The sequence below is a fragment of the Oryx dammah genome, unplaced genomic scaffold (assembly GCF_014754425.2).
Source record: "Oryx dammah isolate SB20612 unplaced genomic scaffold, SCBI_Odam_1.1 HiC_scaffold_17, whole genome shotgun sequence".
NCBI lineage: Eukaryota > Metazoa > Chordata > Mammalia > Artiodactyla > Bovidae > Oryx > Oryx dammah.
Window position 1 is genome coordinate 48,342,010 of NW_024070201.1, and position 26,699 is coordinate 48,368,708.

Consider the following 26,699-nt stretch of genomic DNA (forward strand, 5'->3'; position numbering starts at 1 on the left):
AACTGAACTGAACAGAGCCTGGATACCACAAAAGACACTTTCTGCAGCCTCATAGGATCCTGCTACCCTCAGCAAGCACTGACAGTTCCTGGTCTGTGCTCATGCAGTGGGATGAGAGTGAGGCTTCTTCATGATACAAATGGACATTCACCATTTACTTCGTACCAGAAGCAGTGCTGGGGAGCAAAGGCTAAGAAATGTTTTAATCATGGTCCTTTCTTTCTAGGAGTTCACAATATTGTGCCAGGATAAAGATATGTAAATACACAATCAGAGTATAGATTTAAACATACCATAATAAAATTTAGTGCAAGAGATCACAAGGACAATAAATCCATACATGCTAGAACTTTCCTAGGAAGATCAGACAAACCTCCACAAAGGGGAGAAGGCTTTTTATTTCATCTTGGAAACTGTATAGGGCTTTTCTAGGCAAAGTATGAATTAAGGAAAAGGAAAATCTAAAGGAAAAAACAACATGAAAAGGCCATCTTTAATTTTTTGATAAATTTTTATTGAACAAGTGAATAAATGTGTTAATCATGTGATATGGTGCCACCTGCCTGAGCATTAACTCTTCTTGTAACCCCTCTCAGGAGTGTCTTTTTCTCCAAGAGACTCGCTTGCCTGACAGATTCCATGGTGAAGTCTGACTCTGACAGTTGCATCCTCTCCCATAACCCCATTTCAGATTTCCAACCAAGTCTTCATACCCTTATTCTTGAAGTGTGTTAGAGTTAAGAACTCGACATCCGGTTGGCTTCCTTAGGAATAGCAGATTACAATCTGGTTCTGCTTCAGCTTCATATTCTTTGGATCAAATCTAGGATAACAAAAACTATGAGATTCCACGGAAATGGACATGAAGTCCTTTGAAAGTACCTTGCTTAAGAGATAAACAATGAACATCAACCCTGAAAGCCTAAACCAATGTTATCATATATTCCTTTCCCAAGTGCAGATCTGCCTATGTCAAGAAGGCCTGCCATAGTGGAAGGGAATGACCCTCCACATGTATGTCTATTGCATACAAGGGAATCTTCTCAACTTAATTAAAAGAGTGATATAAGATACATTATTATCTTAAACAGATACAACTCAGCGATCTCATTCTAGCTTTTCTGAACTGAAAATGGTCCAGTTCTAAAAATCTTCAAGAAGTCAGAGCACACTGAAGAGAGAATACTTCTTCTGGCCTGACAAATCATGAATAACTTCATTTTATAAGGAGTTACTAAAAAGAAAAAAAAAAGGCAAAAGATCAGTTCATACAATGCAACAGAGTGAAACAAAGGCTTTAAAAATGCATGAAATCAATCAGAGACACCAAGTAGCTGAATACTATGTTGTGTGGAAGAATTATAAATGTTATACTGGAAAAATAAGACAGGAACAGGTATTAAAGGGAAAGGTGTAGCCTACTGTCTTTCTGAGAAGTAAAAACTTTTTATAGGAAGTAACAAAAGATCTTTGATGGATTTTAAGCAGGGAAGTTAATCAGAGGTGTGTCTGGAAAAAACTCATACCAGCTTTGTGGGATTTAGGACTAGTGCAAATGATATTCAAAGCAAGGAGACCAGTGTGAAGGTTTTGACAATAACAATTGGTTTTGACAATGACAAGCAGCAGGGGAGTATCTGGACTAGAGAGCTGGTAGTCATAACTGGGAACACAAGACACGTTTATGAATCATTTGTAGGGAAAACCTAAAAAAAAAAAAAAAGAGTAAGTGACTTAAAGACTGAAATTTCATGTTATTCTAACTTTTCTAGGACCCAGAAAAGTGCCAACTAGCTGCAATGGTGAGGCCAGAGACAAGAATATCTAAACAAAGGAAATGGGGCCAAAAAAAGATGTCCAGGTAAAATGTACATGATAAAGTTCTTTGAAAAGTGAAAGTGTTAGTTGCTGAGTCGTGTTTAACTCTTTGCGACCCTGTGAATTGTAGCCTACCAGACTCCTCTGCCTGTGGGTTTTCCCAGGCAAGAATATTGGAATGGGTTGCCTTTCTCTTCCTCAGGGGATCTTCCCAACCCAGGGATCAAACCCAGGTCTCCCGCATTGCAGGCAGATTCTTTACTATTAAAACTACCCAGGAAAACTCTAATTGCCAGTCAACTCTCCTAAAAAAGGCAGCCTCTCTTTTCATCCTAGTTCTTACCTCTGGGCCCTCCAGATGACCCAGTAAGTACTGAAGTAAATGACCAGATATAGTTTTGTCCCTAAATCTGGCATTTAGTACTTACTGAGAAACACAGGAAGGAAGGTGGTGGAAGTGTTGATGTGTGTGCATGTGGGTTTACATTCAGCAAATGGCTAATCCACTTAGGATCAAAACCATGAAACTTTGTCCTGGGCATATTAACTATTACACACTTGCAATCTCTTTTGAAATCTAAGATAATACCTGCATCCCCAGAAATAAAAGTAAAAAAATGTGTCTTTCTGTCTCTTTTTACTCATTTGTCTATGACTCTTTGGGATTTCAACTATTAAACTACCCACATTCATCATATACCCATACAGAAGCATGTATACAAATGCTTATTAGAAATCTGGAAGAATAAACACCAAAATGCCAGCAGTACTTTTTTTTTTTTCTTTAGGGTGACAAGTTTACTGGAGTTTTTATTACATTTTTATTTCTGTTATATTTTCAGAATGTCTAAGATTTTTGTTTACTGTGATCATATACTGGTTTCCTAATAAGAAAAATTCTTTCTCTTCTCTCTCTTTCTGTTTCTTTCTTTCAATCTCAGTGTCAGGGCACTCTTGGGAACTGGGATGATCCTCCATACAGTTCAGAGTGACCCTAGCTGGCACTGACTAGTTTATATACCTCGATCTGCTGGTCACCACTCACCAGGCACAGCAGATTCCATACTGCTCACAATTCTCATCTTCTGGTTTCCAGTCCAAGAAATTGGATATGCTCTCCTGATATCTTTTCTACCGAGTAGTCCTGTGCTTCTGGCTATGGCCAGAAAAGTCTGGCCAGCCATGTGCCATGCTCTCTACTCTCCTACCTGCTTCTCACACTTACCTACCTCTCCTTAGGTCTGCCTAGCACTCCCCTGTGGGTGGAGATCTCATTCCTGCTCCATTCATTCCTCCTGCACTCCTGCAATGCCCACACACATTCTTCCCATTTGGCTTCCTTCTGGAAGTGCTATACTTGGCCTGTGGGGCTCCTGGGTGCGCCTTTGGAACCATACTCATGCTAAATACAGCTATCAGGGATATAGTCTTTAAAAAAAAGAAGTCTATATTGCATGACACAACATGTGGGATCTTAATTCCCTATTCCCCAATTAATTCCCAATCTTAATTCCCCATCTTAATTCCCCAATCAAACCCATGGCACTTTGATGCTGTGGGTATCCCCAGCAGGGTACCTCAGAACCCTGGGAATACATGTTCCACTTTTATGTTCTATTCACTTCTGTGGACCTATGCTTGCCTTAGCTTTTCTTCCTTGTTGGTCACCTGGGCCACTGACCCTACTCAGTCTCACAATGCTGTGTGCTCTTGACTCCCTGGTCTATGGTACCAGCCCTGCCCTTTCTGCCATGAGCTTCTAAGTTTTCTCAGCTGCATTTCTCTATAAAGTGTCTCTCCAGATATCCAGTGAATGCCCCAACTACTAGTCATACTATTACCTGACATAGCCACTGTTTGGGAATTACCCAAACATATTCCTGTTGCTACAACATAAGTACAATGGCAAATAGGCTAGGAACCTTTGAAATTAAAGCCATCAACAATATTAACAGGAAATTTCTAAATACAATACTGAATGAGAAAGGAACTTAAATACAGAAAATTCTACAGACTCTAGAATGTCTGACTTACTACCCCACTAGTCTAACAGCCCCTCCTCAAAGATGGGATTGGGCACCAAAAGATAATGTTTTAAGCCCGTGTGATCTCATTGAACATCAGTTTCCCCATCAGTACAATAAGAACACTAATCATATTCCTACCAAAATCAAAAGGTTGATAAGAAAATTGGAAAATAAGGAAAACTGTCCAGAGTCTATGAAAATTCTCAGATACAGTATCATCTTTCATTAATGTAGATAAATGTAATCTTTTGTGAATTTACTCGCAATCCTCTTCTTAAGGAATGGTAGTCAGAAAAAAAGAGAAATCATGTTTTCTCTGCGGAGGACACCTTGAAGAGGGAAATCCAGGTATGTCTCCTTTCCTAAGATCCAAATGGTAGGGGATTCTGAAGAGGAAGTCAGTTTTAAGCCAGGTTATCTAATTGTATTATGTTCTTGTATTTAATTTTTGTCATACTCTAACCTTTCGTAAATGTCCTTTAGAAATACCGCCCTTATCTCAGAATGCTCTGAACTATCACTGCAAGCAATTGTCTGAATGGTTTGGACTTGAGAATTGAACTGAATTCCAACCAAATGGGAAGTAATAACTCTCCAACCACACCTACCCCAAAGAACTAAAGGGAAAAATAATATTGAAAACTAAGGATTGGAAATATACAGTTCTGCTGCCCCTACACACATGGAGATCCTCCAACCAGTTTCTTCTTTGAAGGATCAGTCGTGTTTTTATTAAGAATTTTTTTCCTAATACTGTCTTCCAAAATGTTGATATTAAAATCTGAACTGAAAGACTTTGCACGAGAAAGGAATTTGATCCCTTAGGGATCCAAAGTGTGGGTGGTCACATGAAAAAGACGAAGGATGCGCTGTCGGATCTCCTTTGTCTTCACTCCGTAGACAATAGGGTTGAGCACGGGAGGAACAAGCAGGTAGGTGTTGGCCAGGATGATGGGCAGGAGGGAGTCCTGCCGCTTGCCAAACCGGTGCACCATAGACAACCCAATGAACGGTACGTAGAATATAAAAACAGCACACACATGAGAGACACATGTACCAAATGCTTTTGCCTGGGCTTCACGTGTCAAGCCCAACACAGTCTTCAGGATAAGCAGATATGACAAAGAGATGAGCAGTGAGTCCAGACCAATGGCTGAGATGATGACGATGAGGCCATAGATGACATTGACGTGGATGTCAGCACAGGCCAGCTTCATGACATCTTGGTGCAGGCAGTAGGAATGGGAAAGGATATTGGAGCGACAGAAGGGTAGCCTTTTGATGAAGACAGGCAGGGGTGCCATAAGCGCAACCCCCCGCACCACAGCAGCCATGCCAATCTTGGTTACACGAGGCAATGTTAGCACAGTGGCATGGCGTAGGGGGTGGCAGATGGCCACATAGCGGTCAAAGGCCATGGCCAGCAGCACTGTGGACTCCATGCCAGATAAAGAGTGGATGGCAAACATCTGTAACAGACAAGCGTCAAACTGGATGGTAGTGGAGTTGAACCAGAAGATGGCCATCATTTTGGGCATGGATGAGGTGGAGATGAGAACATCAAGGCCAGAAAGCATGCAAAGAAAGATGTACATGGGTTCATGTAGACTGTGCTCCGTCCACACAATGTAGATGATCGCCAGGTTACCTAGCACAGCAATAAGGTAGAGGGAACACAATGGGAAGGCTAGCCAGAACTGAGCTTCTTCCAAGCCTGGCAGGCCTATTAGGATGAAATATGTGGCACTGGATTCGTTGCCATTGGGACCCGCCATTGTGAAGAAGCTGAGCTGCAACCAGTGCGAGGCACGTAGAGGCTGGAATGCAAAGAGAAGCCATTGTCAGATCCTCTAAGATTTTTCTGTCATTTTCCTCCCCACCACCACCCTCCCTGTTCCATGCCCTATTCTCTGATAAGAACTCTAATTTCATTGCCTATCCAAACTGATTCTATTCTAAATTCAATCTAACTATCCTTCATAACTCAAGGCCCAAATGAACATTCACCCAGTCTTACTCACTAGCCTCACCGCAAAGTGAATTCAGAAAACAAATAAAATACTGAAGCAAAAATTCTAAGTGTTTTAAATCATGTAGTTCACCAAGAAGAGATAGTTGAGTTAGTTCATATCAGATGATAAAAATGATGATAAAAACTCCCATTGCTTCTATCCTAACTACCCTGTGCTCCCCTAGCTTTAATACCTACTGTAATCCTATCATTAGACTATCTTTAAGACTAATCACAGTCCAATGTAGCAATACTCTAGTAACACAGACTAACACTGAAATATAACCTTATCACTAATTCTAATGACCTCTCCAATTCTAGCCTTAACCCTAACTTTAGCATTAACCTAAGACTTCACTCTGGTAGCTGTATAAAACAATGTAAAACTTAATAATGGCCTTCCCAGGTGTCTCAATGGTAAATAATCCGCCTGCCAATGCAGGAGATGTGGGTTTGATCCCTGGGTTGGGAAGATCCCCTGGAGAAGGAAACGGCAATCCCCTCCAGTATTCTTGCTTGGGAAATCCCATGGACAGCTCCAGTCCATGGGGTCATGAAAGAGTTAGACACAACTTAGCAACTAAACAATAAAGACTTAACTTTTGTAGCTATTTGAAACTTAATGTTAAAGTTAATAATACCTATCTTATTATGGTAACCCTTAATTCAATTAAAAAAAAAAAGATACACTAAACTCATCCTGAACTCTAACTCTACATTTTTACTCTTGCTTAAATGTTCACCCAAAGTCTTACACTTGTTCAGACTGCCCAGTTTATATCATTAAAGGAACAATGACCACAATGGATGCCATAGGTGTCCCACTCAGATCCCCTTCACCAAGCCAATGCATCTATATCCCTTCTGCAGTGGATGTTGAGTAAGACAGAGTCAGAATTCTTCCTTTCTACAGAAAATTTTTATTTACCAAGTGAGAGGCACTTCACCCAGAAAGTCATATTATCCCCACCAGGGCAGATCTAGAGTGATCTAGATGTCAGGCAATGAGTGCCTGACACAACGGTACACAAGGCCAGCCTCCTTGACTCCAGGTGGGATCAAAGCTGGGAGGCCATGTGTGCTCCAAAGCTTCCTGAGGAACCAAACCTGTAGCTGGTCTCCAGTTGAAACCACAGCCTCACATTATTTTCTTTCCCTGCCCTATCCTATTTCCCTCACTCATCTTCTCGTGACAATATGTCCTTTAAATAAGAATTTCTATTTACGCTGTTTCTAGGGGACCTACTAGGCCGAAGAGAGTGGGACTGACACAGAGGACTAAACGTGAACGATGATAGCATTAGAAGCACTGGAGAAACAATCAATCCTATACCAGGGTTCCACCATCCCCAAATCTGGCTACTGAAGTGAGGGATATAAGTAGAGATTCCTGAGGTGGGAAATATCAGACTTGAGTTTTCTCAGATCACATCTCTCTGTTGAAACAATTAGAGAGTTAACTAACTTTCTCCCTGTTTCCCTTTCCTCGATTCATTCACGAATATTCGCATGCTCCTATTATTTATTAGATTATATAAATTGTATTTAAAAGCCTCTTGATGAACGTGAAAGAGGAGAGTGAAAAAGTTGACTTAAAGTTCAACATTCAGAAAACTAAGATCATGGTATCCGGTCCCATCACTTCACGGCAAATAGATGGGGAAACAGTGGAAACAGCGTCAGACTTTATTTTGGGGGGCTCCAAAATCACTGCGGATGGTGACTGCAGCCATGAAATTAAAAGACACTTACTCCTTGGAAGGAAAGTTTTGACCAACCTAGATAGCATATTGAAAAGCAGAGACATTACTTTGACAACAAAGGTCCGTCTAGTCATGTCTATGGTTTTTCCTGTGGTCATGTATGGATGTGAGAGTTGGATGGTGAAGAAAGCTGAGCGCCGAAGTATTGATGCTTTTGAACTGTGGTGTTGGAGAAGATTGTTGAGAGTCCCTTGGACTGCAAGGAGATCCAACCAGTTCATTCTAAAGGAAATCAGTCCTGGGTGTTCTTTGGAAGGGATGATGCTAAAGCTGAAACTCCAGTACTTTGGCCACCTCATGCGAAGAGTTGACTCATTAGAAAAGACTCTGACGTTGGGAGGGATTGGGGGCAGGAGGAAAAGGGGCTGACAGAGGATGAGATGGCTGGATGGCATCACTGACTCGATGGACATGAGTCTGAGTGAACTCCGGGAATTGGTGACGGACAGGGAGGCCTGGTGTGCTGTGATTCATGGGGTCGCAAAGAGTCAGACACGACTGAGAGACTGAACTGAACTGACATAATATAGGTGTTTATATTATATATATATATAGGCTTTCTCCTCTTCCCATTATGCTAGGGTATGTTTAAGATAATTTTATCTTGGTAAGAAAAAAGGGGGCTTCCCTGGTGGCTCAGACGGTAAAGAATCCACCTGCAATGCAGGAGACCTGGGTTCAATTCCTGGGTTGGGAAGATCCCCTGGAGGAGGATGTGGCAACCCACTGCAGTATTCTTGCCTGGAGAATCTCCATGGACAGAGGAACCTGGCAGACTACAGTCCATGGGTTTGCAAAGAGTCAGACATGATTAAGCGACTAACCACAGCACAGCAAGAAAAAAAGGACTAGGTTCTTTTTTTTTAATTTAAATTTATTTATTTTAATTGGAAGCTAATTACTTTACAATAGTGTATTGGTTTTGCAGATTTGGTCCTTGATAACTGAGGTAGGGGCTTCTGCATGGGCTACCAGACAGCAGTTGAATGCAGAGAAGAGCTCACAGCCAGCATCAGGAGGGGCTTACACCATTCACTGGGCTCAGAATGTGTTGATGTTTTTGTTCCACCATTGATCTGTCACCCAGAGGTTCCCTCAGGCCAGACACAAAGGGGGAAACACTGAGAGCATGAGTTTTAGAACAGAGAGGGACAGAGTTTAATTCCAAAAACTGGAGGGAGAAGCCCTAAGGAGTCATGCTTAATGAAGAAGTTCAGGTTAAGAGACCAAAGTCTCCAAAGTCACTTAAATCTTCTGTACTGATCTCTCCATAGCATATGACACTGTGACTATTTCCCTCCTTCTTAAAACTTCTCTTTGATCCTTCTGCTTCTCCTCATCTCTCTCTGACCATTACTTCTTGGTTCTTTCTGGATCTTCAGCCTCCCTCACTTGACCCTTAAGCATGCCTTTAAATGATAGTGCTCTCAGAATTTTATCCTCAGAGCTCTTTTCAATCTATATTCATTCCCTGAGCCATCTCACCCACTTCAGTAAACCTTCAGTAAACTGTTGATTCCCAAATATTCTTGTGAAGGCCTGAATTATCTTTTGTGATCCAGATTCATAATTCTAAAGTTACTAAAAGAAACAACCTACTTGTCTCTGAAACACATCAAACCTCCATGTCCAAAGATCAAGGTCTGCCAAGGGCAGTATTGTACAGCTGTTAAGACTGGATTTAAATTGAGCCTGGATTTAAATCCCAGGCAACAACTTTGTTAGCTGTACGATCTGGGGGAAATCATTTAACCTTTATAAGCCTCAGTTTCCTCATCACTAAAATGAGGATAATGGTCCCTGCTTAATAGAAATCAATGTAGGGATTAACTGAGATGATCAGTGTTAAAGCTTTTAACATAATGCCTGGAATAGAGTAAATCTGCACACACACAAAAAAATTACATGTGTTGCTGTTAACTGTTTTCCTGTAGTGTTTCCCTTTTTCTGTTATGGTGGCCTAAATAGACACAGGACTTCCCAGGTGGTGCCAATGATAAAGAACTCATCTGCCAATGCAGGAGGCATAAGAAACCCAGGTTCAATCCCTGGGTTGGGAAGATTCCCTGGAGGAGGGCATGGCAACACACTCCAATATTCTTGCCTGGAGAATCCTATAGACAGAGAAACGTGACTGGCTATAGTTCATAGGGTCGCAAAGAGTCAGACGACTGAAACAACTTAGCAAGCAGACACATAAACTAAATACTCTGATTCTCATAGCCATGCCCCTAGTGTTAACTTTGTCATCAGCACAATCTCAAGAATCTTCTACCCAAATGAAATCAGGTCACCATTTATTGTTTTAAAAAATACCTTTTAAAACTTCAAATTAATTCTGGAATAAAGACAGAACTACTAGGGTGGGGCAAAGCTCCGCCTTTCAGCATCCAGCCCTAGTTTCTCTCTGACCACTCTTCCCATGACCCCTATACTCCAGGCACATTGGAATACACACCATTTCATAAATGTAGCATGGATTTTGTGCCTCTGTCTATTTGTCTTTTTTTTTTCACTTCTCTTTTGTCACTTTCCTCCTAAATCTCCCTCCTTTTCTTCCCACTGGGCAAAATTACATCTTCCACATCCTGGTTTACTGTCTCTCTCCTATGCACTTTACTGAACCTCTTCCCCCTTGATCCCCTTGGGTATAATTCAATGTTTCCTTTTCTGTGCTCCCAAAGAACTTTGTTTAGATCTCTTTTTATGCATTTACCATCCTGAACTAGAATTATTGCTATGTTTGTCTGTCACTAAATTTTTAATTCCTAAATGGCAGGGACCAAATCCTGTGTTTAGTTAGTGTTTGTTGAAAATAAAAAAGAGTTTTATCACAAGAATTCCTCAGTAAATGTCTAACGAGGGTAGCACAGCCAAGGGGATAAGAAAAACTGCCAATTGTCTGAACTATAGAGATTTTTGAGAAAAAATAAAAACTGGAAATTCATAGCAGGGTGTTGTAAGTTCAGAACAAGAATTTTTAGGATCAAACAGAAAAGATCTTTCTCATTCAGGGATCCAGAGGGCATGAGAATGGATATATGGAGAACAGGGCAAAAGCAAAGCCTTGACTCTAAATAAATGCAAAATGGACATATTTAACTGGGAAGGGTTAAATCTGACTCCATACTGGATCTGCTTCTGTGACTGTAAATCTCATTTTGCCGATTTTGTTACTATGTGGTTTAGTCGATAAGTTGTGTCAGACTCTTGTGACCCTATGAACTGTACTGCCAGGCTCCTTTGTCCATGGGATTCTCCAAGCAAGGATTTTTTTTTTTTTTTTTTTGGAGTGGGTTGTCATTTCCTTCTCCAGGGGATCTTCCCAACCCCTGTCCTTCTCCAAGGGATCTTCCCAACCCAGGGGTTACAGGCAGATTCTTCACCAACTGAGCTATGAGGGAAGCCCTTCTGTAGGCATTCATAGCAGCCTGCCTCAGGGAGCCCTGCCTGCCCACCTCTGCCTGAGCCCTGGGCTATGGTCCCTTTGTTTGACTCACAGGTAGATAGCCTGACCTTGCCCACCTGTGAAAGACTGGGACATCCTTGAGTTCTTTGTGTGGGAAATGGTGCCCTTCGTCTCTTTCTTACTAGCTTGGCTCAGAAATTCACATGTGCAGGGCCAGAATCACAGATAGCTGTGGCATATTTGTTTATTGATATGACAGGAGATACTCCATTTCATACCACCTGTGAAATGACTGTAAGGAGGTGAAACTAACACAGCTCCCTGCCTAAGGCTTGCCATTCTAGGAGACATTTGCAAGAATTAAATGATCTTTTACTTTGTTTCCTCGTCTCCCCCCATCTCTGATCCATAAAAGAACCTAGCATCTAAGCCCTGGCATCCAGAACAATACAATTATTTTGAGACACTAGTCTGACATTTTCTCAGTCAGCCAGCTTTCCAAAGTCATATCACTGGCCTCAATACCTCATCTCCCGGATTTATTGGCCTATCGTGTGACGAGCAGAATGAGCTTGGACTCGGCGACAATTGCAGCACAGTTTGTACCTAAGAGAGAGGGTGACCAAGGACCCCTGACCTGGAGATGTCAGCAAAAAGGCTCTAGTGCTCCAGAGGGCCAGATATCAACACCATCCAGAAATTTCACATGCATAGACAATGCAAAACTGGGCAGTTCCCAGGAGAAAGATGCGCTGCCTTAGGAAATATACTGAGAAGAAATTATGGGTTGGCACATTCAATCCTGTTACCTAGAGGGTAAACTGATGTGTTGAGTGGAGCCCTGGGACTGCAAATGCAAGTCCTGGGTCCAAGTAAATGCAGAGGATGATAATAACTTCATTGTGCTGCTGCAAAATCAGTGAGGTCAGGAATGTCAAAAGACATCATAAAATAGCATCACAGTGTACAAAGTGTTTTTTTTTTTCATGTTTGCATAAAAATGGGGAATAAGGGCTCTGAAAATGTCTGAGGTTTCCAAAAACTTTTTATCGCCTGCCCCCCCCCCGCATTTGTCACCTTAATTTCCACCTTACCTCAAGCACATCCTCATAGACACACGCATACTAACTAGCAGCCAATCTCTCCAAAGACTGAGAACTGAGGAGACACCAGAAATCAGAGAGAAGAGGATTTAGCTGGCCCAGAAGAGAGTTGCCTCGACAGCATAAAGTGGACAGCTATCTGAGGTAAAATCAGGCTGGACCTCAGATGGCAGCAGCAAGAGAGAAATGAAGGACTGGAGGGGGAGCCAAACCAACAACCCAAGTGTCACCCTTCAGACTGCTCAGCCCTGAAGCACCCCAGGCTCCCACAGTCCTGCCAGCTGACTGCCAGCCTGAGCAGCAGTTAGTAATTAGAATCACGGCCCACACTCAGATAACATTTGGAGGGTCTGAAGGAAATTTGAGCTAAATCACTCTATTTTGAAAACAGAACATAATCAAGGAAAAATAAACAACGAAAAGGTCTTTTTCTTTTTTAGAAAGCCTACACTGACTCATGGGAAAAGACCCTGATGCTGGGAGAGATTGGGGGCAGGAGGAGAAGGGGACGACAGAGGATGAGATGGCTGGATAGCATCACCAATTTGATGGACATGAGTTTGAGTGAACTCCTGGAGTTGGTAATGGACAGGGAGGCCTGGTGTGCTGTGATTCATGGGGTCACAAAGAGTCAGACACGACTGAGCGACTGAACTGAACTGAACACTGCCTTAAACCCCCAGGGGATAGCTCTATGCTTGAGATTTTCTCTGAAAAGTCACACCATTTTAACAAGTCTTGGGAATGTTTCTCCATAATAAGACTTTTATGCATCATGTCTACATTATAGATGAGAAAAACTGAAGCCCCCCCAAAAGTTAAATATTCCCAGGGCTTAATAGTTGACTGGTAAAACAGAAACTTGACCTAGACTGTTCAATTCCAACACCTGTATGTTTTCCCCTTTAACTGTCTTTAATTGTGTTGCACCTTCTGAAAGCTAATCAAATCTGCCCCAGAGGCAAAGTAGAAAGGGGGCTTGGCAAGTAGAACATCTGGCCCAGTTAGATCCTTGGAAGAGAAACTAAGAGGGCCCTCCTGGACTGGGACTTAGGCACTTCCCGCCCTTCAGCCCCAATTTTGGCTGTGACTTGGGCAGGGCCCACAGTGGAAAGTAAAAATCTTTACCCTCTACTGAGTACTTCCTTCTCATTCAATACAGGCCTCTCATCAAGCTGTCAAGCAGACATCATCAATCCCATTTTGCATACAGGGATGTTGAGGCTTAATTAGAGCTCTCAGCATCATATCCATGTGCTCTCCAATATGCCAAACTACTGCCCTGCCTCTCTCCTAGTATCCTTTTGAATGATTTTTAAGGACTATTTCAAGGTTAATCTCCAAGGAATCCAAAATTTAAAAAACCCATAAGTCCAGAGGGCTTTTCTAGGACTCAGGACACCTGACCAGCTATCCCCACTTGGGTTCAGTGGGGAAGGGGGCCAAGGAGGGAATAGAAGAGGGGATTTGTGATCACTGCTCTTACCTAAACACACAGAATGTTCTGTGCCTAGAACAGTGGGGTAGGGGCCTCTGGTGCCCCTGCCAGCATCTGTGGGAACATCTGGAAGAAAATGTCCTTGGAGGGAAGCCCAGAAATACCTGGGAACCTCTGACTGTTACTGCCAAGCCATAGAGGGAAGGCAGTCCTCAGGGATAATACTGTGACTGGCAGGACTACCAGGGCTCATCACTCAATTCATGGAGGGGGAACCTTCTCTTCATACACTATAATGGCATGAGTCACCCATGCTAAGTCACTTCAGTCCTGTCCGACTCTTTGCAACCCGATGGACTGTAGCCCACCAGGCTCCTCTATCCATGGGATTCTCCAAGCAACAATACTGAAGTGGGTTGCCATGCCCTCCTCCAGGGATCTTCCTGACCCAGGGATTGAACCTGTGTCTCCTATATTGCAGGCATATTCTTTACCGCTGAGCCACCAGGGAAGACCCTAGAAGAGTATCATATCCATCCAAGTCATCTGCATTTTCTGCCCCTCATACCTTGCTTGTATTTTATAATGCAGACAAACCCTTACAGGGCCTTGGCCATCTTTTTAGAATGGCCACAAAGAGACTGGATGAGAGAGTACAATTTCTGACTCACAAAAGGCAGAGTGAGGCTCCCATCGCCACTCTCCCTCCCATCCCCTTTCTCTTCACTCAGTCCAGTCTGTCCCTCCAAAATCAACCACAGTCAGAGCTCCAACCATTCATGGCCCTGCCCCTCCACTTCCCACGTAGGACCAGAGCCAATAAGGTTCCCACACACCTTCACGTTTGATCCTTATCAGAGGCCTTCAGAGCTTCTTTGATTATCATCTTTATGCACTATAATAGCCTGAACTTGGACTTTGATTAATATACATTTTTTTGGTTTTTTCAAATATCAGACTATGCCAGACTAAGCACCAGAGATACTAAAACACAGAGTAAACAAGTCATGTTTCAGCCTTCCAGTGTGTGTGTGTGGTGGTGGTGGGGGGGGGGGTGTTGGTGTGGGGAGAGAAATTGAGACAAATATGCAGCTATCATAACATGTTATGATAAATGCTAGGGCAAGGGTAAGTACAAGCGGCTCAGAACAAAGCAGACAATAGTTCACCAACTTGTCAGGCTCTGAGGAGATGACCTCTGAGCCAAGACTTGCAGGGCCAGTCACAGCAGGGTTGGGAACACGGGGCCAGCAGCATTCAGTTAGATGACAAACCACATCAATGTGCCCAAAACTGGAAATAAAACAGTGGATACAACAGAAAAGATCAGTGCTTCTGTGAAGCTCAAGCACTAGGAGAGCCATAATAGAAAAGAAACAAATAAGCAAGAATATTTCAGATAAAGATAAATGCCCTGAAGATAAGACAGAGTGATGGAAGAGAAAAGGGCAGGACAGCCCTATTTGAGACAGGGGGTCAGTGACGGCTTCTCTGAGGTGGTGACATACCAACAGAGAGATGTGTGATGAGAAAACACCAGCCGTTCTAAGATCGAGGCAAAGAGCACTCCAGGCAGAGGAGGCAAGAGAAAAAGGTCTTCTGCTTTGGGGACGCACAGGAGGAAAAAGGTAAAGGTGGCCAGAGTATCAGGAGCACAGCAGAGTTGTAGGAGATGAGGTCAGAGAGCAGAGGAGGGGATAGGTCATGCAGGGACCTGCAGGGTGTGGCCAGGAGCTTTGATTTAATTCTGAGTGACTTGGGGGAAATTACACAATAGACTTGATCTAATTTGTTTTCAGAAGTGCATTCTACAAATGCAAAGACCCAGAGAGAACGAGAACACACCCTGTTTGAAAAGCTGCAAGTGGTTCAGGGTGTGTGCATGTGTGTGTGTGTGGGGGGGGGGGGTGCTAGGGGAGAGGGGCGCCTAAAGAGTGCAAGGCAGGAGAAGTCACAGCGTAGACACAAAATCCAGTTTTTTAAGTGGGCTGAAGACTGAACCCTGATCCTAGACATGGACTGGGTCAAGATCGGAACCCTAGGAATTGTGCTAAGTTCTAGACTCAGCACAGCCTGACTCCTGATGTAAAGTACAGCATGAGCCCAGACCCCATTCAGAGCCCACACCCCACACAGGGCTATAATCTGACCCCTGATCATAAACCAACAACCTGGGTGGAACCAGCCCTGTTCACACACCAAACCCAAGTCCAACTCTAGAGTGGTCCCAGGCCCATCTGCTCTCAACCCCACCACCTTCATTTAGCCCCATCCCCACCAGGCTCAAGATGGGTGCCCCAGTAAACTGATCACAGGAAAATGTCTTAAAAACTGCAAAAGAAGCGTCAAGCACCGCCCACGTTCACTTTACCACATGAGCACAGAATTGCTGAGGCCGTCTGTCCTGAGTCCGGGGCCTCCTTCACACCCCCGGCCCCACTCCCTACTTCTGGCTGTCCTCGGCCTGGTCTCTCATTCACTTAGCAGGTCTAATGAGGGAGCCCCAGCTGCAGGAAACCCACACCCCGGGAGTCACCTCCAGTCTCCCACACTCACCTCAATTGCACTGAAGGAACGAGTGCCCTTTTCTCCAGGACCCTTCCAGCAGTGATCTGGCAGGCTGCACCGTAGTTCCGCCCTCTCAGTCTCCGCCCCCTCCCTCGTCAGGCTGACTTCTTCTGTCATATCTCCTCCCCTCTTTTGGCTTCTCCCTGCTGGGGCTAGGGCGCTGCCCAGAGGGTCTATCTGCAGATACCCCTCATAGCCAACTGTGGGACTGATGTCCTTCTGGGCTGCTGTGTCCTGAGAAGGTGTGCTTGGGGTATGGGGAAGGAGGGGTAGTGGGTAAGGGGTCTCTAGAGTCCTCCCCAGATGGGCCCTGTGCCAGTTGGAGTATTTCTGCCAGCTCCCAATGTGAACTTAGGGTAAATGTGTACGGAGAGTCTAGAGAAACTCATGTGTGTGGTCATGGTCTCTGGGAGAGGCTTTCTCCAAATCTCCCTCAGCTTCATCAAACTCAACCAGAGGGAAAGCAGGACATGCTTTCAGGGAGACTCCGTGATTAGGTGCCAACTCATCACCTGCCTGAAGCTTTCTCTGGCCTCCACCTTCCTTCCATGAGTGGTGCCTGCTTGGTCCTTGCTGGGCCTGCATCCATCCCAGTGGACCCATCTGCCTTTCCCAAAAGCTATAGGGCTGTCTTTATAGGGCTATAGTCTTCTTTATACCCCAGGTTCTAGGGCCCATCTCTAGCTAATTCATAACAGGGATCCCTGGGGACCATGCCTCTGCCTTCTATTCCCTGGCCTGGAACTTCTTGTTGAGAAAGGAGGATGTGGTTTCCTTAGCCCTCCCCTACCTCCAGCTCCAGCCATATAAGACCAATGCCATCTGGTTTCTCTCTTAAGGGCAAAAATAGTGAGAGAACATTTTAGAGGGTTAGAGATCAGTGGGAATGAGAAACCAAGTATGTCACATATTTAAATAATTTTTAATAAATCTATTAATAAAGCAAAGTGAATTTTCATTGGTTTCTCCTTGTGTTTTTACTGATCAATTTCACAACTGCAAGTTTTAAATTCACAACACTGGGCGATATGATATAAGCTATGCAAAATTAGACAATGTCAAATCAGACAATTCCAACTCAGACCATATCAAAACTAGCGATTACAAGATCTCCAGGTACCCGTAAACCTGCAGCCTGTCATTCATTGCTATCACCCTGGAGCCATCTCTGTTGCTTCCCTCAAACTCCCATAGACTGAGAAGAGGTGAAAGATACCCCAGGGACTTCTACTTCTGGCCAAGAGAGAATAACATGAGGTTAACATCCCACCTGAAGGAACCTAAAATAGACAGCATACATTAAAAAAAAAAAAAAAAAAGGTTGCAAGCTACTAGATACCAGGCAATGAAGGACAATGAGCCCTGAGGCATGGAAAACAAATGGAGTGAACCTGGAGTTTCCCCAGCTTACTGCCTTGAGAGGTTCCCTGCTGCAGTCTAGGGAAGGAGAATGCAAAGTCCAGAGGACATATTAAGTTAAAGATGTAGAGCTGATAGTCCAAGAAGACCCAGCTAGCTAGAATTTGAAGACCAGGTATTGGAGGTAAGAGATCTACAGAGAGAGAGAGAACTCTAAAGACATGTAGAGGTTCCTCTGCAAGAATCCAGCTGAGTACTGAGCCCACATGCATGTGAACAAGCTACTTAAGACTGGGGACAGAGCCACCTGGAAAAATTAGAGATGGCATCCCCACCCAGGGTTCATACAGGGTCACAGATAGTGAGTGTTCCTACCTGCCAGATTGGAGAACTTCAAGATTCACAGGGCACTGAGTAGAGAATACAGAAGGATCCTGTCTCTGTAGTGGGGAATAATTAACCAGATATTATCTGCAGTATCTTGTGGATTCTAGATCATAATTGATCATTAATGAGTGGGGAAAGTACTTTGTTGACTTTATAAAATAGTACCAGTCAAACTAAGGACTATAATTTATAGAGACAGGAACAAGAGATGAGTGTGGATGGGGGTTGGAGGGGGTTTGGAGAGGGATAAGTGAATTTGGTTTATCTTACGTGAGTAAACCAGAACCCACTCAGGCTCTGAGAGGTCCCAGACAGACAGCCATTGAGCATACAGTATGTAAGGCCCTGGAGACAGAGAAGCCTAGTCCTTGTCCTCAAGAGAGACAGACAACTATGTAAGGATATTTCAGTTCTAAAGGAGATCAGTCCTGGGTATTCATTGGAAGGACTGATGTTGAGCCTGAAACGCCAATACTCTGCCCACCTGATGCTGACTCATTGGAAAAGACCCTGATGCTGGGAAAGACTGAGGGCAGGAGGAGAAGGGGATAACAGAGGATGAGATGGTTGGATGGCATCATCGACTCGATGGACATGGGTTTGGGTGGACTCTGGGAGTTGGTGGTGGACAGGGAGGCCTGGCCTGCTGCGGCTCATGGGGTCGCAAAGAGTTGGACACGACTGAGCAACTGAACTGAACTGATGGAAGATAAACATACAGCTATCATAAAACTATTTAAGCTCTATGACAGAGGGATAAACATCCAGTTGGAAAATAAAGCTTTAAAGTTTATGATCAAGGGAAACAGTTTGTGGGAACCTCGGGGAAGCCCTTAATATAGTCTGGCACTTAGCCAAGTTTTCAAACCAGTGACAATTAGCCTAGTCATCATCATTTATCAAAATAAAGAGATTCTAGAAGACTCCAAGATTTCCCAAGATCTCCTGAGAAAGAAGGCCATGAGTTAATCTAAAACCAGAGACACTGTAGCCTGGATAAGAGACTAGCTTCTGGCCTTGGCACAGCAGGGCCTTATGAAAGCTGAAGTCTCTTGTTTGAATATTCCCTAAAATGGAATAAATATACTTCATTTAATCAGTTTTATTATTTAAAACCACTACCACCCATGTGTATCTATCACTGTCTATTTTCCATGTGTTTTCACATCTGTTATTCTACTTAACCCCCACAACCACCCAACAGGAGGTACATTATATTTCCTTTTTTACAGCACTTACAATTTCCAAAATTACTGAGGTGCAGTAGGCTAAGCAATGAGCCCAAATATTAAAGCTAGTGATCCTAACCTCTACTGACTCTAATCCCCACCCCACAATGTCTTTTTCTGATACAGCTATCAACCATGTTTAAAGGAACTTCTTGGCAAGGTTGTGCTTTCTTTGAATTTCATTTGTAAATTTGCACATCACTTGTAAATCAGACACCAGCATGGGAAAATAAATGTCAACTTGTCTGAGGCTCTGTGAAAACAATTTATTATGAGATAGTAAATAATAATGTTTTCATTAATAACAGTAAATCAGGATGGCCACATGAGGCCAAACTGGTGATGCACTGCAAAATATAGGAGCACCATTCACATGGACCATGGATGTGGATGTGGATGTTGTTTCCTAAAGCTGTACAATGAGACAACCATGAATGTGATCATTTCTTGTATGTTTACACTTTTCAGTTTACATAGGAGGTTCATAGGATTTAAGCTTTACAGCATCACTGCCATTGTAGCTTCATTATTCAGAAGAGGAAATGAGATCCTGAGAGGTTTTACAGTATGCCATTTTATGATATTTCCAGGATTTTAACCTTATAAGTCTTACTTCAGTATTCTTTCATCTCCCTCAAATGAACCTACATTATTTTCTACCTATAATTCTTCACTGTGAACATTTTTGACCTAACAGTTTCTAAGTTCATTATGGCACACTCTTGTGCCTTATAAACCATACCCATTGGACAAATGAGTGCAATATGTGTTAAAACATAGTAATTACAAACAATACATACACACACACACACATTTGCAAACACATATCCTTCAGATATTATATTCCACCTATATATGACTAAAGACATATATATTACACAGATGGATTTCATATCACAAATACTTTGCATCACAGGCATACATCCAAAGATAAACAAGCCAAAAGACACAGCCATCCCAACACTACATATTCTACACACTTATATGTATTATATGGTCTACATTGTTACAAATACGCAACATTCTACATCCTACCATTTATATATTATTAATACATTCTACATTTTACATATTATATTCTATATTTACATATTACATTCTACATTTACATATTACAAATATGAGGGGAAAAGGAGGCATCTATTCTCATTAGATACACATGCTCTACAACTATTCTCATTTAGATGCATATCATACACCAAATAACAGAGGTCACATAAACACAGTAAGTGTGGAATTATAGAATTATTCACAAAATATCATACATGACAGAACACAGCTGCCAGGCAGACCAGCTGGCACATATTCTGTGTACTCACACACACAGGCTAAAATCACATATAGCCACACAAACATACCTACATACTCACAGCTGCACCCAAGATAAACATCACCCTTATGGAAAAATAATCTCCAGTAGAACCACATAGATGACATTGGCAGATTCCACATAAATACACCCCCATATATAGAAACATAAACACTTCATGGGAGCTGTCTCTTTGCTTACTACCATCTCCCTCCCCTCCCTTCAATCACCATCACACAAATACCTTTATTAACCCTTAAAAATGACTGTGTTATCTCTTTGGGATCCAAGAAGGAAGTTATAGTTAACACATATTCAATGATGTGGATACATGGGAGCAAAATAATAAAAATCATACATCAAGAACAGAATAAATCATGTGTATCATTTACAGCCTTTGCATGTCAAAATTACATGTATTTTCTAGTTGGGAGAGATAAATAAGGCGAGGTCACCACAGGAGGGGAGTATAGAGTGATCACTATCCAGCATGTCCTGTCAAAACTAGTTCTTCTGAAGCGACCCAACTGGGGTCTTCTGATAGGACCCAAGTGACCTATCTGGAGATAGAAATTGAAGGTCTACTTAGATAACTTGGAGCAGAGAGCCCAGTGGGTGGATGTTCTAGTCACCAAGATGCTCAACAGGACCTGAACCCTGCCATCTTTGGTAGAGACCAAGGACACTGGGGAGGAAGTCCTGCTCACCTGCCATTCTGTGAGAATATATGGAAGACCCGAGAACGAATCTCCTTGGTTTTGGCCCCATAGACTATAGGGTTAACCACAGGTGGTAGCAGTAGATAGATATTAGCCGTAATGACATGGAGCAGGGAAGTGGGGCCGCTCAGCCTATGCACCACGGAGAGCCCAATGAGGGGCAAATAGAAGAGCAGCACCGCACAGAGATGGGAGATGCAGGTGCTGAAAGCTCTGAGTGCTGCCCCCCGAGAGGAGAGCTCCAGCACAGCCCTCAGGATGAGGATATAGGAGAAGCCAACGAAGAGGGAGTCGACACCCATGACCGAGAGGATGATAAAGAGCCCGTACACCACATTGACCGTGGTGTCAGTACAGGACAGCTTCATAATATCTTGGTGCAGACAGAAGGAGTGTGTGACAGTGTGCTTTCGGCAGTACGACAGCCGCTTCAGGATGAAGGGCAGGGGGAAGAAGAGTACAAACCCTCTGGTCAGGGCAGCTAGTCCAATTTTGGCGACCATAGGCCCTGTGAGTACAGAAGCATGCCGCAGTGGGTGGCAGATGGCCACAAAGCGGTCAAATGCCATGGCCAGCAAGACAGCAGACTCCATGGCTGACAGAGCATGGATAAGGAACATCTGGGCCAGACAGGCATTGAACTCGATCTCCTGGACACCTGTCAGGAAGAGGCTGACCATCTTGGGCATGGTGACAGAGGAGAGAACTAGGTCAATGGTGGAAAGCATGGCCAGGAAGAGGTACATGGGCTCATGCAGGCGCCTTTCCACACGGATGATGAGGATAATGGCCAGGTTGCCCAGGGTGGCCAAGGCATACATACAACTGAGTGGGAAAGCCAGCCAAAAGTGGGTGTTGGGTCCCAGGCCAGGGATGCCCACCAGCAGGAAGTATGCTGGGTGGACCAGAGTTCCATTTGGCACAGTCATGGCAGGAACAAAGAGCCGAGGTTTCTGCATCCCAAGGCCGAGGTCTATGAAAGGGAAGAGGAGAAATATCACTCAGTCATGGTTCAGCGGAGAGAAAGGACTTAGGAAAGGGCACTGAAACAGTGAGGGCTGCAAACAGAATGTCTAAGTACTCCTGTTAATTCCAAAACTTCAGTCTCATTTTGCTTTAATTCTTCTTTTTTCTTTTTTTTTTTTTTTTACATTTTTTAAAAGACCTTTTATTTTGTATTGGGAGTACAGCTGATTAACAATGCTCTCACAATTTTAGATGAGCAGTGAAGAAACTCGGCTGTATATACACATGTAACTGTCCTCCCTTAGATTTAAGGGACTAGTTCTGATAGAGTGTCTGATGAACTATGGATGGAGATTCGTGACATTGTACAGGAGACAGGAGTCCAGACCATCCCCAAGAAAAAGAAATGCAAAAAGGCAAAATGGCTGTCTGAGGAGGCCTTACAAATAGCTGTAAAATGAGAGAAGTGAAAAGCAAAGGAGAAAAGAAAAGATATAAGCATCTGAATGCAGAGTTCCAAAGAATAGCAAGGAGAAATAAGAAAGTCTTCCTCAGCCATCAAGGCAAAGAAATAGAGGAAAAGAACAGAATGGGAAAGACTAGAGATCTTTTCAAGAAAATTAGAGATACCAAGGGAACATTTCATGCAAAGATGGGTTCAATAAAGGACAGAAATGGTATGTATGGACCTAACAGAAGCAGAAGATATTAAGAAGAGGTGGCAAGAATACACAGAAGAACTGTACAAAAAAGATCTTCACGACCCAGATAATTATGATGGTGTGATCACTCACCTAGAGCCAGACATCCTGGAATGTGAAGGCAAGTGGGCCATAGGAAGCATCACTACAAACAAAGCTAGTGGAGGTGATGGAATTCCAGTTGAGCTATTTCAAATCCTAAAAGATGATGCTATGAAAGTGCTGCACTCAATATGCCAGCAAATTTGGAAAACTCAGCAGTGGCCACGGGACTGGAAAAGGTCAGTTTTCATTCCAGTCCCAAAGACAGACAATGCCAAAGAATGCTCAAACTACCGCACAATTGTACTCATCTCACATGCTAGTAAAGCAATGCTCAAAATTCTCCAAGCCAGGCTTCAGCAATACGTGAACTGTGACCTTCCAGATGTTCAAGCTGGTTTTAGAAAAGGCAGAGGAACCAGAGATCAAATTTCCAACATCCACTGGATCATCGGAAAAGCAAGAGAATTCCAGAAAAACATCTATTTCTGCTTTATTGACTATGCCAAAGCCTTTGACTGTGTGGATCACAATAAACGGTGGAAAATTCTGAAAGAGATGGGAATACCAGACCACCTGACCTGCCTCTTGAGAAATCCATATGCAGGTCAGGAAGCAACAGTTAGAACTGGAAATGGAACAACAGACTGGTTCCAAATAGGAAAAAGAGTACGTCAAGGCTGTATATTGTCACCCTGTTTATTTAACTTATATGCAGAGTACATCATGAGAAATGCTGGGCTGCAAGAAGCATAAGCTGGAATCAAGATTGCTGGGAGAAATATCAATAGCCTCAGATATGCAGATAACACCACCCTAATGTCAGAAAGTGAAGAACTAGAGAGCCTCTTGTTGAAAGTGAAAGAGGAGAGTGAAAAAGTTGGCTTAAGGCTCAACATTCAGAAAACTAAGATCATGGCATGTGGTCCCATCACTTCATGGGAAATAGATGGGGAAACAGTGGAAACAGTATCAGACTTTATTTTTTGGGACTCCAAAATCACTGCCGATGGTGACTGCAGCCATGAAATTAAAAGACGCTTACTCCTTGGAAGAAGTTATGACCAACCTAGATAGCATGTTGAAAAGCAGAGATAGTACTTTGCCAACAAAGGTCTGTCTAGTCAAGGCTATGGTTTTTCCAGTGGTCATGTTGGATGTGAGAGTTGGACTGTGAAGAAAGCTGAGCACTGAAGAATTGATGTTTTTGAACTGTGATGTTGGAGAAGACTCTTGAGAGTCCCTTGGATTGCAAGGTGATCCAACCAGTCCATCCTAAAGGAGATCAGTCCTGGGTGTTCATTGGAAGGACTGATGTTGAAGCTGAAACTCCAGTACTTTGGCCACCTGATGCAAAGAGCTGACTCATTTGAAAAGACCCTGATGCTGGGAAAGATTGAGGGCAGGAGGAGAAGGGGACAACAGAGGATGAGCTGCTTGGATGGCATCACCAACTCAATGGACATGGGTTTGGGTGAACTCCGGAAGCTGGTGACAGACAGGGAGGCCTGGCATGCTGCAGTGCATGGGGTCGCAAAGATTCGGACAGGCCTGAGCAACTGAACTAAACTGAACTATCCTCCCTTAAACTCCCCTCCCATTCAGGCTGCCACGTAACATTATCTTCTCTAGTTTGTCATAGACATTATCTCCCGAGGGTCCCATTAATCTCAGTGTGAAGCCCACCCAGAATACAGTGCAATGCCCTTCATTTCCAGAGCTGATGTTGCTGATCACATATCCTGCTTTTGGTCCCTTCTAAACCAGTACTGCCAAACTTGCACAAATCCTGCCAGAACCCAGCTTTGCTAGTGCATGTTAGGGTTAGGGTATGTCTGGGTTCAGACTTTGAGGCTCAGTCTCTGGTTGCCTTTTAAAATCCATTCTCAACTGACTTCAGGGCATGAAGTAGGGTGGGGGTGGGGATGTCCATCTGAGATTCAATTTCAAGAGATAGGTTTGTGTTTCAGCTTGAGTACCATTTCTCAGACTTCACTGATGGAATTAGCTAAAGCTGTTATTGAAAACACTGTCTCTCAGGTTCTACTCCAGACCCAGAGAATTGGATTTTCCAGAGGAGGGGTCCAGAAATCTGGTTAAAAAGAACAATAAATCTCTTCTGTCCCAGTGATTTTTTTTTTTTTAAATCAGAGAAATTTAGGAAAAGTTGTTCTGGTCTTCTGGGAGGTAGGGAGATTCCAGCCCTTAACAAAGAATGAAACAGTCTTTCAGTGGGATCTCTTAAGGCCCACATGAGAGTCATCCTCAGATTTGCTTAGCTGGAGTGTGACATGGGAACCAGATGCAGCTGAGACCTGAAAAGACAAATCAGTCTGCATCGCTGCCAGTGCTACATGGTATCCACAGGCATATCCTCCTTCCTTCACTACCCTCCCTGGTGAACACAGAACAAGCTCAACTTCCTTCCTCTACACAGGCCTCTGTCCTGAGATCCAAACACATATAACATGTTTCCTCTTCATATTTCTACTTGGATAATCCAAGAGTTTCATAGTCATTTTGTCCCAAATAGGACCCCTCTGAATAGTATCAATGAGTCACTCATGTCATCCTGGTCAGGGAAGCTAGACCCATCTCTGCTCTTTCTCCTTTACTGTAATTTTCTTTTTCCTAGTAATCTATCATAGCTTTCTGTTTATTCAGCACGTCCTCGCCCCCCCCCCAACCTCATTCTATCATTCATTCTGCTCTGAGTATGAAAAGAACTTCCGAACTCACCTCCCTGCTTCCAGAATAAGATTCTTCAATCCACCTTCCACGTGGCTGACATCTAAACAGAAAAACTGGATATGTCAGGCTCCTGTTTGGCAAGTTACAGGTGACTCCCATAGCCTTCAAGATCAAATTGGAATCCAACAGTCTGCATTCAAAGCCCTTCCCAGTGTGGATCCCACTTAACTTTCCTGCCAAGCTTCTCAATTTGCTTCTTCATTTACCAGTTGCCACCACCACCACCAACATACACAAATATTTTTCTCTGGGTAAATTAATTCCCCTTGCCTCATGTTTCAGTGAAAGGTGAGAAGCTAGAACTGAGGGGGTTCCTGGCACAGGGGTAGACAAAGTTTGGAATGAGCCTCACAGCAGTTAGAAGGAATTCCTCTTTGGGAAGGTCACTGAACTGGGTCTGGGATCCTGAAGGTGGGTTCCGGAACAGGGCGCGCTGGCAGGCTGTGTGAGCAAAGGGCAGGCTTCCTCAGGCAATGTGCCCTCCCTTCCCGGTCTCCGCGAACTTCCCAGGACCCGGGCAAGGTTCCCTTTCCGTGCCCTCCTCTCCCCACCCTGACCTAAGCCTGACACACTTTCCTACAATGACGCTGCCCCAGGCAACTGCCCTTATATAGCTTCTCTGGGGGCTCTAGGGAGCGTGAGGGATGATGAACAGTGAACTTCGCCAGACTCCCTGGGAGCAGCGCTCGGCTCAGGCACCCAAGGAAAGCCGAACCCCGACTCCTACCGCGGGGGGCTGCACTATGTTACTATTTTAAGGCCCCTCAGGAGACTAGAGAGAGAGGGAGTACAGTGGAGGTGAGAGATGACCGGCACTGGAAGAAAAGAGCTACTGGAATGGAGGTGAGGGCGCGCGTTTAAAAGCGCACAGATGTGAATACTCTTGTTATCTGCCCGGAAGCAGTCCTCCGGGATCCCGAGCTGGGCTAAGGCACTGCCTCTCGCTTCTCGATGGTGCCCCTTAATGGTAATATAGGCGAATTGCAGTCTCGTCACTGCTTGCTCACTGACTCTGAGGACGATGAACTAAGGACCTAACTTACCTTGTATCCGAGCTCCTATCACTGCGCTATGGCTGCCCCTAAGCTATTTCTCCTCT

General features: G+C 43.7%; 2 protein-coding genes across 4 annotated transcripts; both read right to left on the bottom strand.

The window, feature by feature from the left end:
• Positions 1 to 488: 488 nt before the first annotated feature.
• Positions 489 to 26,068, bottom strand: LOC120876689 (olfactory receptor 51E1). 3 transcript variants are annotated; one of them, XM_040258663.1, is made up of 3 exons: positions 25,953 to 26,068; positions 25,589 to 25,640; positions 489 to 5,662 (listed from the first exon to the last, which is right to left on the bottom strand). In XM_040258663.1, exon 3 carries the CDS (start codon positions 5,618 to 5,620, stop codon positions 4,667 to 4,669), a length of 954 nt encoding a protein of 317 aa, XP_040114597.1. In that variant the 5' UTR covers positions 5,621 to 5,662; positions 25,589 to 25,640; positions 25,953 to 26,068; the 3' UTR covers positions 489 to 4,666. The 3 variants fall into 3 exon arrangements, with proteins under 3 accessions (XP_040114597.1, XP_040114596.1, XP_040114595.1); XM_040258662.1 differs by lacking the exon at positions 25,953 to 26,068 and having other exon boundaries at positions 25,589 to 25,865; XM_040258661.1 differs by lacking the exons at positions 25,589 to 25,640; positions 25,953 to 26,068 and adding an exon at positions 16,126 to 16,348.
• On the bottom strand, positions 21,125 to 22,164 carry LOC120876690 (olfactory receptor 51D1). Its single transcript, XM_040258664.1, has one exon. It carries the CDS (start codon positions 22,097 to 22,099, stop codon positions 21,125 to 21,127), a length of 975 nt encoding a protein of 324 aa, XP_040114598.1. The 5' UTR covers positions 22,100 to 22,164.
• Positions 26,069 to 26,699: the final 631 nt, after the last annotated feature.